At 38.8% G+C, this 15,090-nt stretch overlaps 1 protein-coding gene across 1 annotated transcript in view; it reads left to right on the top strand.

Moving 5' to 3' along the window:
* The window catches only part of EYS (eyes shut homolog), an 810,501-nt gene that overhangs the window by 745,695 nt on the left and 49,716 nt on the right, over positions 1–15,090 (top strand). The window contains exon 42 of the mRNA XM_075046421.1: positions 10,758–10,930. Coding sequence (XP_074902522.1) covers positions 10,758–10,930 — 173 coding nt within the window. The remainder of the gene's footprint in view (positions 1–10,757; positions 10,931–15,090) is intronic.

Here is a 15,090-nt window from a genome sequence, read left to right as displayed (position 1 = left end):
TGAAGTTGAACAATTACAGCAGTGGAAAAGCTTACCATAGAAACACCCTGGCAATGAATCTCTCCATTCTTCCAGTACTGCAGTTTCCAGTCTAGCCTAAATCTGATTGCTGGAACACAGGAAACACATAAATGGTACCTTGGCATAAATACTGGTTTAGATTATACTAGAAGACATAGAATTATATTACACGCAGAAAATACATTTAGGGGTAGCCATCCGAGTTACAGAAATTTCTGCCAGAAAAGATTTTGTGCACTGCAAAATCTTGGAGGACTCGAGCCAGCTTCTTACAACTGCAACACAAACTGCTCTTACTCTGCTTTCTCTACAGTCACAATGCAGAATCAATCCCAGTGAAGATATTCCATGTTCAGTTGTATTAGCAGAAACCTCTACCAGAGGCCCCCTTCTCTCAAATACCACTGTGACATGAATTTTATTTCTGTTTGACAGATCAAAAGATTATGAATAGTAACATATTTTAAAACAGTTCAGTTACTCATCTCTTTGACACCTTTAAAAAGAAATGGTAGTGTAGGTACAAAAGAAAGTGGGATTTTGAAGGAATTTGCTGATCATATAATAGAAGATACTAATTAAATCTAATTGTTGATTTTACATTTTAAATAGTTCAGTAGAAAAATGGTTAATAAATGTTTATGATCAACTGTGTTTTATATCAGTTGCAGTTAAAGATCTGCTAAAGCCCTTATCTCATAGGTGATGCAATGTCAAACTGACCTGACAGTTTATGTCATTGATTATGATATTCCATGTTTACATAGGTCACATATAAAAAGTTCTAAGTGACTGTTAAAAAAGTCAGGATTTCATAAATCAAATTTAAAAAATTAGAATGAAAGCAAATGGAAAACTATGCCTGTTTTTGATGACACTATATCGTTTGCTACTTTCCTACCCCTGAATGCATGTCAATTTAGTACAGAGGTTACGTCCTGCAGAGAATACAATTCAATCACAGCTGTGCATCAGCAGGACTTCCCACCTTCTTGCACCCTTTTCTTCAATATCCAACACACACAAAAAAGTTACTACCGACTGTATACAAATTCAATATTTTTTTTTAGTATTTTGGAGGCATTTGATTTGTATCACATCCTGATTTGTCACACAACAGCCTCTTAACTTTTCACGATTACATGACCTTGACTAAAGCAAGACAGAAACTCTTTTCTTTTTTTTTTTTCCTTTTTTTCTTTTTTGCAATAAGGAGAAGCACGTGCATCAGAGAATTCAGCTGTTTTACCAGCTTCTGTAGTTGCTAAGTGGTTTCATGGAGACCTTTGTCTTCATTAAAGCGTCTGCCACTGTGCTGAAGATTATGATCGTCATGAAACCAGTCATCTGGTTCAGACGCAAGCTGAACATTCACACCATGGTCTGACTCTTCAACACATTAAAAGCTATTGTGTTGGAAATTCAGTCACAGGTAGGAGTTTCAAGAGAAACATATTCTTTGATGTGAAAGCTATTTAGTTTTGGGGGAACTCAACTCCAGGGAACTGCCTTCCAGTCCTGAATCTCTTAAAAAGGCTTTACAAAGCACATCAGAAAATGGAATCAGTTAACAAATAAATTCTTCTCCTTTGACTAAATAGTTGTATAATTCATTTGGCTAGCACAGATGACATTTGTATTTTTAATTTTTACACCTGTAAAATAAAAATGCTACATAACCTCAGATTCTGTCAAGTACTCATGATTCTAGTGTAATTTATGGTACAGGTCTCAAATAACTTTTGGACTCCAGGCCCTGTTCTAGGTTAGTCTTTGAGTACCCAAGTCTCTCAGAAGCTTTCTGGGAGCATTTTTCACCTCCTCTTTCAGAAGTAAAGAACTTTGCAGTCAGCAATGCAAGAGTGAAAGAGTCTGTTGCTCTGGACCAGGAACAGTCCGTAGGGCACCTGCCCCTACCTTTGATCAGACATATAACAGAAATTGGAAGAACTGAGGTTCTAGTTGGTACTCCAGGGTTACTTTTTCTTTTTGTCAATAAATTTCTAATATTAAAGCATAAGCAGTCAAGAAGTAGAGGGTGGGATTCCAGTTTTCCTTCTTCCATCTGAGCACCCCAAAATTAAATTTCTGATTCTGATTATGTCTATTTGTGTTACAGTATGTGAAAAGCTGTGACTTTTCAAGAGCACCACAGATTTCAGTAGAGCTGCCCTGATTTGGCCAAATGAACCTAGAAGCCTGGGAAAACGCCAAGCACCTACTGTCATTACCAAATCACTGTATACCCACAAGCAGGATGTTTAGCTTTCTTCCCCAGTCTATTAACTGAGCTGTTGGAATAGTCAATTGTGCTTACTAGCTGTAATGTGCATTTCTTTTACAGAAGTATTGATATCAAAGGAAGAAATTTCTGCATTAATATTGCAGCCAATACAGATTTGGTAACTAGGTTTGATATAAGTTGACTGAAGGAAGTAAACAGGAAGGGTTAAAACGTATTCTTTCCTCTGGCTGTATTAGCCCTCTCTCTTACTTTTTCCATCCTTTTTTTTTAAGGCACTCTCACTTCCATTATGTGGTAACTTCAAAACAAACGTGTGACCACAAGGCATCACAGTTCATTCTGTGCTTGTTTCTATGGATACACAGAGAGCCTGCCTATAAAGCAGAATAGAGATAATGGTTGTAGAAAAGGCACAAATAAGGTAGTTTTCATGAAGATAGAATGAGTAGTACCATCAATACATGCTAGTAAACTGAATAAAAGCCCTACTTTCCTTGAAAGATTAGCAGTCGGGATGAAACATCCCACCGTGTTTTCCCTGCAGGGGGTAACAGTGCTAATTAGATTAAAGCTAAGTCAAATATGTCTGATTCTACTTCCCTGACCTCCTCATTCTACTGTGTAGACATAGCCTCGAACCTTTATGGCAAAAATACCAATAGACCTTTCAAATCACCATCCTTGCTACTGAATCAGGGGGGTAGAAGCCTTTCTGTCGGAAGAGTACAGCGTGTGTTAGAGGCTGAAGCACCCCTCATTCCGCCCAGCAGCGAACAGCCCTATCTAAAATATTCAGACATTAGAATGAGACAGTGTAATATCAGATTGTTATTAGCAATTGTTCCAGTACTTTCATTTTGCATGGGTAGACTTCATACTGATGCACACTGGAAAATAAAACACGTGAAGAAGCTCATTTGCATTCAAAGGTTAATATTGTCACAGACACCGTCTTGCTAAACCTTAGTTATAGCCACCCTATATCCAGAAAACAATGTAAAATCATATGTCTGCTTTTTCCACAAAACTACTTTAAACACTGCTATGATTAAATGTAAATGATTACATATGTATTTCCAGTGTGAATTTGGGTTACTTTAGTCATTCATTTGTAAGTTCAAGTGTCTTATTTAAAAGAATGACTTATTTCCATTCCCCTGAAGTTTGCAAGATGAGATAGCCTGTAGAGCCAGACTGACAGAATAACTTCCTGTTATTCTGCATAAATATAAACAAATGGATCAGCATTATGATATCAAGGAAGAGGAACTGACTCGTTTCTCTGAAGAAAGTCTGGAAGCAAATAACAGCAATGCTAATGATGCTGTGATGCATCCTCTAGTGGTTTTCCTCTAACAAATTCTCCTGTAATTTACTTTTTAAAGATAGTAATTTACCTTTTGCCGCAAATAAGTCAAACTACCTGGCTTATTTGACCTATTGAGTGCAAGCTAGAGAGAGACTAATGTCATAGCATTTCAAGTTAGGTCTGTTTGAGAAAATGATATACAAACGGCCTTTTGAACCAATTAAAACGTCAGCTGCAAAACAGACTTTTTTGGATGCATTTTGCATTAGTTTAGCCTGGTGTGTCACCCCACTATGCTAGTTCTCAACAATGGAACAACTCTAACAGTTACAGTTCTTGCACGTTTGAAAAATGCCAACACTCAGTTTTATAGCATTTGATTTCACAGTTTTTAGGGCACCTTATATCCTTCATAAGTCATAGCCATCATCCAGGAATGTGTGAAATTCAGAGCTGAGGCAGCAGTCAAAGTAAAAGGTCAACCTACGAGACAGAACAACGCAAGCTATTGATAAAGACTATATTGTAAAAAAATTGAAAGCACACAGTGATTGCTAACCCTTGACTTCGGTCAACGTTGTCAGTAGTTCTAGTGCTCAGCACTTCTCTTGCCCTTCTCATGTTCCAATAGTTGTGCAATTAGTCTTTGTAAAAGGTCTCCTATACGTTATCTTTAATTTGTAGTAGGAGACAACTGTGGTAGACAGGTCAAGATTTGGTCCTTCAAATGCACTTATCTTCCTAACTGCTTTTTGTTTTCAGTTTTTGTGACCTACCTTTGATGTCATTTAAAGAAAGAGCTTAGTCTCAATAAATTGTAGATATTCAGATAGAGCCATGGGCAAAGGGAATCTAACCTCCTACAGTTCAGTTAATGTATAAACAGAAATCCTGTACTTCAGGGATTTCTTACTCCTTCTGAGAGCTGGTGGCACTAGAGAAAGGATGCACAAGAAGACAGTGCTGTGGCTTTCTTCTCCTCTCTTATTCCTGATAGTGGAGGAAGATATCTGGACTGCAGTGGGGAAGTGAGTGAATCTCAAAGAGACGGGAAGAAAGAGACAGACAGAGAGTAGACACCCAGAAGCTTTAAGAGGCATTTTGTTTTGGAAGTCCAAAAAATAGTATTTTGTTGTTGTGGGAAGTCTTTATACTACATTCAGTATGAGAGTGCAATGCCTGATGGAGGCCAGTGTTACTGTTCTTGTTCAAAGAACCACAAAGATCTAGGGTGCTTAGATTTTTTTTTTTCCCTGGATTTCAGCACCACACATTCCATGTTTACAGTGTAATTAGGTATATCTCCAGTGATGAAACACCACTGTTGGGCTGTAGTAAGAATTAGCTCTAGATACTTATCTCCCAGTATCTGTGAGGTGATTCCTGAAAATCAGTGTTCTTCAAACATGACCTACTAATTCAGTTACATCATGTGGCTGACAATGTTCTAGTCTGAGGGCTGTACAAAGCTCTTTGGGAACTTCCCAGACTCTTATCTGAATCCTCTAGGAGTTATCTATATTAGAGTTAAAGCTCTTGTCAGTCAAAGAAACCACAGATTGAAAAGGCACAGAGGTGTGAATTACCCTCTGAGGCAGACAAATTACCTTGGTCATTGGTAAGGAAACTTACATTATCTAGTTCGTGCCAACCAGAGAATTTTGGCTAATCTACCATCTTTCGTAAGCACTAAATTTGTAGAAAATATGGTAAGTGCAATTGCTTGTGTCATTCATAATTCACCTCAAGCTTCATAATAGGTTTAGATTGAGGTGTTATTAGACATGAACTCAGCCCACAATATTCCTAGGATTTGATGTTTGAGAGGCTACAACCTCCTATGCTGTATATATAGTCATTAACTTCATTTGACCAGGAGCTTGAGAAGTATTTTCCATAGGCAAATGACTTTTAGTTTTATCTCAAGTTATACTCTTTCAAAGAATGTGTAAAAGTCCAGGCAGTGTCCTGCACTGCCATCTTTACTGATTAGGTTAGTGGTGCATTTTTAATATATTAATTACACCATGAAATGGTACAAGAAAAGTAAATTTTTTAATATATATTAGTTTATGTTACTATTTCATCATATTTGCTGTAACGCATAGACAGAAGCAACACGGGGCTACATTTCAGTAGCCACTGTGCAAACACAGAGAATATCTGTCCACGAATGCTTACTGCTTCAAGGTATGATTTGTAGGGAGGAATATTATCTTCTCCCATGTCAGCTTAAAGAATCAGAAAAAAACAGTAAGCTCCCAAGGCCCATGGATAGACAACAAATACAATTAAAAAATTAGAAACTATGTGCAAGCTTTGAATAGGCTAAGTGGAGAAATACGACTTTCTCATTAATGTTAAAATATTATTGTAAAAGTATGGCTCATAGTCATTCCCTTCCATGGAAAAGCATTACCATAATACCTGCTCTGCCCCAGTTAAAACTTCTTGTGGCTCTGTTAGCTGTCCGGAGGAAAAGCAGAGTGCAGGCCTGTGCACCCAGTTTTGTGTTTTCATTAGGAAATGAACAAGCAAGGTACAAATTTTCTTCTGGCAATCATTGAGAAAAATAGGGTGCAGATATAATGTGGAAACATGGACCTTCTAAGTAATGTTCAATTCAGCTTCTCCATGAAGTTCATTCATGCAGAATTTATCTCTTGTGGCATTTGTAGGATTGTTGGAAAAGAGCCCTCCCCTCCTTCTGCCCTGACCTGGGGGGCTGCAGGGCTGGGGCTCTCACAGCTTCTCACTCCTCTCTCCGGCTGCCATTTCTGTTGCCCAGGGTTTTTTTCCCTTCTTAACTCTGTTCTCCCAGAGGCACTACCACCATTGCTGATGGGCTCAACCTTGGCCAGCGGCGGGTCCGTCCTGGAGCCGGCTGGCGTTGGCTCTGTCGGACATGGGGGAAGAAGCTTCCAGCAGCTTCTCACAGGAGCCAGCCCTGTAGCCCCCCCGCTGCCAAAACCTGGCCACACAAACCCAACATGAAAGTGCTTTCAGTGAAAGGAAAGAAAATTTAAATTGAATCACCAGAGCTTGCAGAATAATAATTCCTGATAGAGGGAAAAAAGTATTCAAAACAGTAAAGCTAACAAAAGCACTCAGATCTAGAGAAGATACTGTAATTGGGGAAACCTGGGTGAAAGTACTAAAGCAGCAGGAAAGCTGAATTGATTTTGGGAAGCTGTATAATACAGGGGAAGATTGGCAGATATGTTATATACTAGGAAAACGCCTGCTGTGCACAAGGAAGAAATGCCTCCTTTATATATTGTCCTTTGATATTTTTAAGATTATTGATGAGATAAGGTTATCCTTCTGGCTGCAATGAGTTTCTGTGGATTTGGCTATTACACAAAGCTTTCAAAGGAAGATCCTAATCACCTTTACAGTATCCTGGTATTTTCTAGAAAGAGATTTAGCAAATCTTTGCATGAAGAGTAATTCAGCTTAAAGTTTAAACTGATTAAGTATGATGCTCCTTTCAGTTTCCAGTAATTTAAAACAAAATGGCACTAAGAATAAATAATAGTAGCAACTTTAAAATAAACTATATTACATCTACTATTTATTAACTGAAGAAGCTTGGGAAGCTGTTCCCTCCAACTTCCATAGCTTTGTCCCAGATAATATAGTGAGAGGACTAAAAGAACTTTTGTTCTTAAATATTGAACCCACTGCGACACGTAGTTTTTGACATCCTCAGCTTAGCACTGCCATGATTAAAGGGTGTTGAGCACACCTCCTTTCAGGGAAGCCCTCTCACACACCACTACACAAATGGCATGTACAGTGCTTCCAGTGGGAATCACAGAGCATAGCACTCCCCCTTTAGAGACGGAAAAAGCACAGGCATATAGAAAACTATACACTTGCCTTGGAGAACTACAGCACGGTATCGCTAGAGTACAAATGATGTCTATGACGCATTGTACAGAGGGATTGTAATCTTTTCTTTTAAAACCAGAATTAGTTTAAAAGTCAAAAACTGTGATTAAATACAGCTGTGACTGTATTATCAATGTATTATAATCCAGTCTCTGCTGCATTGTGCAATATTTTAAAAAAAATAACTTATCAAAACCTGTGTTGGCATCCCAAAGGTGTCAATCTTATACAAAACTTTGATTTTATTAAATCAGGCCCCTGATGTAGTACTGATTCAAGGAGAAGAATTTACGTTATTGAATTACCAATATCATGTCATACCATGCAGATGATTCTTGATGATTTTCTTTCCAATCTAATGTCTAGACCAAAGATCAAAGGAATATTTTGACATGGGAAATGGTAATGAAAAGAGTGTCCCTTACCATTTCAGAGGAGGAGGCTGGTGACGTGAGATGATGATGGTCTAGGAGTATTGTTCTTGTCTTTTCTGCTCCTTTTCTACACTATTTCTGTCTCTTCTCCCATTTTCTCTCACTGTTTGTGACATTTTGCCTTCCAGTGATTCTGGATGGTTAAGGTTTTTTCTATGTCTATTTCTGGAGTTCATCAGTACTCCAGTTTAAAATCTGGAGCCTTTTCTGATATATGATATACACCATGGCTGCCTGATTTTCTTTTGATGGCTTAAAAATCTGCATCCGTATTAGCAGATAATGTAGCTCAATAGGAGTAGATTTACATCAGTTAGTGCTGAGGACCCAACATCCCCGTTATTCATGTTTCGGGGAGTTGTAACTCACACTAGACCTGGTCTGGCCGCCTGGACTGAATACCCATTAGCAGCTGGAGTACTGAAGTGTGAGACAATCGTCTGGTGCAGGTTCATCTGAAAGAAATTGAGTTCATGTACTCTTGAGACCACTCCACAGTGTGAACCAAGGGCGACAGCAAGGAGGTTTGCTTCAAAACCATGCTTTGGATCTGAACTCAAACACTAGTATAGACATATGATACATTTCAGCAAAACACTCCAAATTTGTTTCTAATTTTGCAGCCTCAAAATTCTGATATTTCCTTGTTTCTTTCACGCACTATTCACTTTCTTCACCTCGTGTATATAATTATCCAATGACTTTTTCCTGGAGCAATTCACAGGTGTACAGAGTAGGCAAAAGATGCTACCATTCTAATTTGGTGTCCCCTTTCATTTGCTTCTTGCATTTACAAAGGATAGCAGGATATCATGAAATTGTGAAATCCACTTGGGAGGAGAGAAGTCCCTGGTTATTCAAGCATTTATGTGTTTCTTGCAGCTGAGACTAATTCAGCAGAATATGGGAGACTTTGTCCTCTTCTTAACCAAATATAGCGACAGACTGCTTTGAGAGAGAATAATAAGTCATTTGGGACTTTGTATTTCAGTGTACTACTACTTGTGAATTGGCTGTGATATTTTCTGTGTGGATAGCTGTTATATTTTCAAGCTTTGTATTATTTTGTAGAACTTTTTAAAAACTGTTTTCTTTGCCTCATTGGGAATCACTCTTCTTTGTTACTAGGATGTTATGGCATCAATAGTGAAATGTTAGAACATTGCTCATTTTGATAACAATAAACTCCTCACAATTTGTTATGAGACCTGTTATTTTTAATCTTCTCCACAATAGCAAAAGTAAGACTATAAAAAGAAATGGCCGATGTTGACCTATACGGCTCAGCAGAAGAATGTATGAAAAATGTTTTTTTAAAGGTGAAGACTGAAGTCTCTGCATTTTGCAGTCAGCAGTGATGATCTATCTTCTCTTCTATAAACAAACAGAAATACATTTGATAACTAGTTTTAGAGATCATCACCATCAATTGTAGATTTCCAGGAAGAATTCAGTTTATTGTTGCTTTTTTAATTAGCTGAACTGTGTAATGCTGGTATTAAAACCGTTGAAAGCAGGCTTCTGGCTGCTGCACAAACGAAAGCAATCCAGTGTCTCATTTACATTCCTCTCCCGGTGTCTGCAGCAGATCTATAAATAGAATAGGCTACACACAGAAATTTATTATTGCAGCTGATAGCAATTTTCTTTTGCAAAGGTGTCTGGAGGCATTATTCATGAGATTCATTCTGGTAGACTCTCCAGCTGAGTTCTCGCTCCCCAGAACTGCGGGTGGTCAGTTTAGAAACACACTAATCAACTGCTATGCACAAAGACTGTCACAAGACTTACTTATTTCCCTCTTTTAAAAAATACAGGAGTTCTCTCAGCTCCAGATTATTTTCTCTAACCTGATTGCATGGATATTATAAGCAGTGAACAGATTTTTAGAAATCATATGTGTTTGACATTTTATCACTGAACAACCTAATGATTATGCTGTTATCTGGAAAAACATAATGACTGTGGTTTGATACAGCTCACATCATGTCTTCTGCATTCATACCCACAGGCACATGTGACCTTATCAAGTATAAGACAGACATGTTTCTGTTCAGTACTGAGGATGTGTGGTAATCACATGAACTGACCTATCTAGCTGTCATCTAATTTCAGTCATAAAACAAGGGGAAGGTCAAATAAGGCCTTTAAGGAAATTATATTTATAATAAGGGAGAGATGGGAATGTCTTACACTCCTGCTTTTCCTATCTGATTTTGGTTTTCCTACCATATCTGCCATTGTGCTCTCTCTGTATACTAAAAAAAAGATAATTCATACAAACAGAATATGCACATTTCTAAACATTTGTTGTTATCACGCCTCAAGACTGATTACACTTATTTTTTCCCTTGCCTATTCTAATATTCTTTCTATGACTGGGAGCACAAGATATATGAAAGCAGAGATATTACCTGTTTATTTTGGTTCAATTCAATGTAATCACTTCTGTAAGTAATTCATATTTCAGTTTTTCCTTCCATCCTACTGTAAGATGTAGAAGAGCTGTTTTTCTGTAGCAGTTATATTTCAACTATGTTATGAAAGTAGCAGCACAAATAACGAGTGAGACATTAGAAGAGTCACATATCTTACCATGAAAGGAAAGATAAACTAAAATATAAAATTAAAGCCAAAAGAACCTGTCAGCTCAAGTCACCCATAAAGCATTCTGGCATCTCTAATACCAGATACACAAGCAAAAAAAAAAAGTTAAGAGAATAAAGACAAAGAAGTATATTACAATCGTAAGTCAAATGTCACTGATTTTCTGTGAGTGTAAAACCCATCCTGTTTTTTTAAGTGCAGTTTGGTACTTATACATATTTTTTTGTTTTTAATTTAAATTCATCAGTGATGCAGAAAATTGGTTTTGTGAATGCCCTAAACTCTACTCTGGAAAACTCTGCCAGTTCACAACTTGTGATGAAAATCCATGTGGAAACGGTGCTACGTGTTTTCCGAAGTCCAGGCGAGATGCTGTTTGCCTTTGTCCATACGGAAGATCTGGCATCCTCTGCAGTGATGGTAAGAACCATATTCTTTATTCATTGGTCAAAGTTTCTATCATTCGTAGAAGCTGCGGTAAGAAACAAGTCAAATACTTTGAAGGCGAAACACTGAAAGTGGCCACCTCCCCACCTACAAACACAGGCCAAAATCCAGTCACAAGCCAGGAAAGTCTGAGCTGAGCATCCCCCCGCATCTTGGTTGATAAAAGCGTCAGCCAGAGAAAGGGAGAGAGGGATCGCAGAAGCTGAAAGTAGAGAAGCTAGGAAATACCAGGTAGTGTCTGATGTTTTGGTAATTTACCTGGAGAAAAGCTGAGAGAGAGATTTGACTGAGAGCTCCTTTGGAGAAATTAATTTCTCCTGTAGTCTGATATTTTACTCTGCTTAGGGAAGCATTACTTTGTACATTTTGTAAATAAAAGGAGTGTACAAACAATACTTTCTGGATTGTAAAAATACGACCAAGTGCTAAAATTTGATTCATTTCTCAGGTCAAAAAGAGGAACAAATTAAAATTTACCAAGTGCTTTGCTATGTAACAGGAGACAGGATGAAGGGAAATTAATAAAGCTAAGTAAATAGGTCATTTTGACTAATACTATCAAACGAAGGGCTTTTATTCCTCAAGCACTGATTATAATGATTGTTCTAGGTCAGAAATTCCTGTGTGTGAACATCCAAGGTATGCTTTTCCCCTAACACTCAATGTAGCAAGAAGTACTGACTGAAAAATCTGCATATAGAAAATAATCACTGGTTCTGAGCTGATTCAGCAGTGCATATGAAGTGCCTTTTAAAATAAATATTAAGCAATGTTCAGGTCAGATCAAAGTCTACCTTGTCTTTTTCTTCATATCACTTACATCTTTACCTCTTACTTAAAATCTTAATTTCCAAAATTTTCAGTAGATGAATGTTTATGTTTTATCCATGTTTTCATCTAACCCTGATAATCGGTAGCCAATAGCAAATATGTAGGCAAGCGTATGAAATGTGTAATACTTCCTTGGTAATCTTCCTTAACTTGCAGTAGCACAAAACACGGGGGCTTCATGAGCTGGGGATGATATCTGGGTTAGCTCTTGATAGATTTCTTTTCTTTCGTGCACTTCTCTAATTGGTCTTTGAGTCCATGTAAACTTGATATACAACATCCTGTGGCAAAGAGCTCCAGAGCTTAAGCATATAGCTTGCGCAGAAATACTTCCATTTGTTTGTTTAACTGCGCCAATTGCTAATGACATTAATGCCTCAAGCTTCTGTGTTAGAACGGATGTTTCAGAGTTGTTCCCTGTTTTATGAACGTTTCCCTTTTCACCTTCTCCACGCCTCTCCTGGTTTTATATAAATCATTATTATAACCCTCCCAAAATTATTTCTGAATAGTCCAAGTTGACTGGGGACACCAGCCATGCTGTTTTTTCAGTCATCCAGGCTGCCTTTCTTTGTCCCTTCTCAGTTCCACTGCATTCTCTTTAAAATGAGGGCCCAGAGCTGACCGCGGTGTTCAAGGTGTGATAACGCCACTGCTTTATACGGTGGTGCTAGTCATTTTTCTGGTTTACTTCCTGTCCTTTTCTTAACCATTTCTTCCATTCTGTTTCTTTTAATGAGTACAGTGACATTTTCATGAAACTGCTTATTAAAACTCCTAACACCTCTTTCTTTGAATGCTGATGGCGAGTTCGGAGCCCACCAATTCTGTATCTAAGGCTGGGATGCTTTCTGTAAGCTACCTCAATTTACATCTGCCAATGCTGAGAATCATCTAATGCCTTTTCCCTGTAGTCGTTCCATGAGGCTCTTCCACAACTCTTTGTAGTTAGCTGTCTCTAAATTGAGAGTCTGAGTAAAAATGGAGAAAACCTAAACTGAGAGAAAGTACACAGATTTGTTAGTTTGATTAGAATACAGAGCTGAAGGCTGTGAAAGCACAGAAAGAATGAAATTTTACTGAGTGGAAAGGGAAAACTCTGGATCATCGCTGTAAGCAAGCAAAATAGGGAAGAACACCCAGCTTCGTAGGACAGAGTATAAATCTGGGGTCAATAAGCCCACAACATAAAAAATTGCAAAAATATGAAAAATTATTTTATTGAACTGTGTCTTAGGAGTTTAGAAGGAATAGAAATAAACTGAGCACAGACAGAAGTCTTGTTAAGCTAGACTTTGCACTGAAACTTAAAAAGAGCTGCAAAAGGCCTTTTTTATCACATACGCTAAAACTGAATGAAGAGGAGAGAAACCGCCACAATACAATGAAGGCTGGGTGCAGCCTTAGGGGTAGCCCTAGCAGCAGCAAAGCCATACATTTGGTGAAATATTTAAAGATAATGATAGATTGCCTAATTACAACGGTAGAACAATGTGAATTGTATTAGAAACAGAAGAAAAATTTAATTGTTTACTATAACAAAATGAGTGGCCCAGATAATAAATTAGAAAGAAATGGTCCACAGATTTAAAGTCTAGGTGCACGCATTTTTAACGCATCATGTCCCATTTAAGATTTATAATAATATTGTCTCTACTATTAAGATCAGTAACCAAGTGCATGCTACTTTGTGTCTGAAACACTGAAGAACCTGTTTCTCCTAAATGCTTATCAAGTAATAGTTGGTCTTCACCAACAACAAATATGCAAGATGTTACAGTGATTATTTGATAAAATGAAAATGAATGTACCAAACAGAACTGCAGATTTCATGCCAGCATTGCTGCTCCAACCAATGGAGATTATTTACAAAAGACAAAGTAAGAATAAATAAAGATGTGGACAGGGCCACAAATGAGCCCACTGCTACAGGTCTTGCCCATATCAGAGCTCCAGTTGCCATCTGTTAAGAGTTGGAAGTTACAATAAGAACAATATCAATCTCTACAAATATGTAAGAAAAAGTGATAATAAAACTATTGTCACTATTAAATGAAAAAAAAAAACAAACAGAACCAAAATGCTTGGCATGACAAGTTAAAAATACATCATTTTATGGGGAATGCACAACATCCTAAAAGTGACAAAACTATAATGCTGCCATAAGTACAACAAATGAGGCAAAAATTTAAGGACAGATAGTGATTTCTATTAGAAAAACCTATATAAATATGGAAAACCAGACAAGCTCCTAGGACTAACAAGAGCTTTTCTTCCTTTTCTGAAGCAGATGGAGCATTCTGCAGTCTAAGCAGGCTGGGAACAATTGCTCTGCGTTTATCTTAGTTACCTTATGCTTGTTTCAGCCATCAAGAAAAGCTTCCTAAAAGCATGTCCATTTTTCCAAATATATATAGTAAAATGCCTTATCTCTCACTACATATCTTTCCTGGCTTTTATCACTAGATGACCATGTTTTTATGACTGCAAGTTGACCATTATACACTGAAATCTCTCTCAAGAAGCTACATAGCTGAGGCGTAATGGGCCAACAGGGACAGGGGATGATAACGTAAGTTAAAAGAAGGGACAGGCTGCGCTGATCAGGCGAAGGACGTGGCCAGACAAGCATACTGACCGGCCAGCTCTTTACAGGAGACTGACCCTTTCTGTCCCTGTATCCCTCTGTTTTTTCCACATTTGTTCCTCCTCAGATCACCTAGTTCCCGCCTTCTCCCCACCCTTGGTTCCTCCCTTAAGCATCCATAAATCCTGTGCTATTCCAACACGCTTTTCACCCGCGTCCCACAAGGCGTCCCATGCCCCGAGGCAGTCAGACCCCTCTCTCCAAAAGCCGCTCCGGCGTTGACTCCTCGGGGTGGGTGTCCCACGCGGACACGGGCTGAGGGTCTCCCGGGACAGCCCGGCAGGGTCCGGGCAGGGCGTCCCTTCCTCCGACCCTTCGGCGGGGTGTCCGCCCGCCGTGGAGCGCGGTGCTCCTCGGGGACGGCGCAGAAGGAGCTGGGCTGGGCTGAGGGTCCTGGGCTGGGAGGACCCAGAGCAGGGTCCCCGCCGGGCGCCGTCGCTTCTCCCTGCTCCTCCGCGGGGGTGCACAACCGACCCCTGCGGAGTTGAGGGGTTAAAGGCCCCCACGACTTCCAGCTGGGGGGTGGAGTTGCCCGAAAAAAGCAGGTAGTCACTTACTGGAATGGGAAATATTTAGCAACGCACATCATCAACACGCAACTGTTTGGAACGGGGACTGTGGCTGCAGGGGCAACTTGACTCCCAAGTGACTTTGG

The sequence above is a fragment of the Buteo buteo genome, chromosome 15 (assembly GCF_964188355.1).
Source record: "Buteo buteo chromosome 15, bButBut1.hap1.1, whole genome shotgun sequence".
Classification (NCBI taxonomy): domain Eukaryota; kingdom Metazoa; phylum Chordata; class Aves; order Accipitriformes; family Accipitridae; genus Buteo; species Buteo buteo.
The sequence above is the reverse complement of the archived record's forward strand: the minus strand, read 5'-3'. Positions and strand labels throughout refer to the sequence as shown.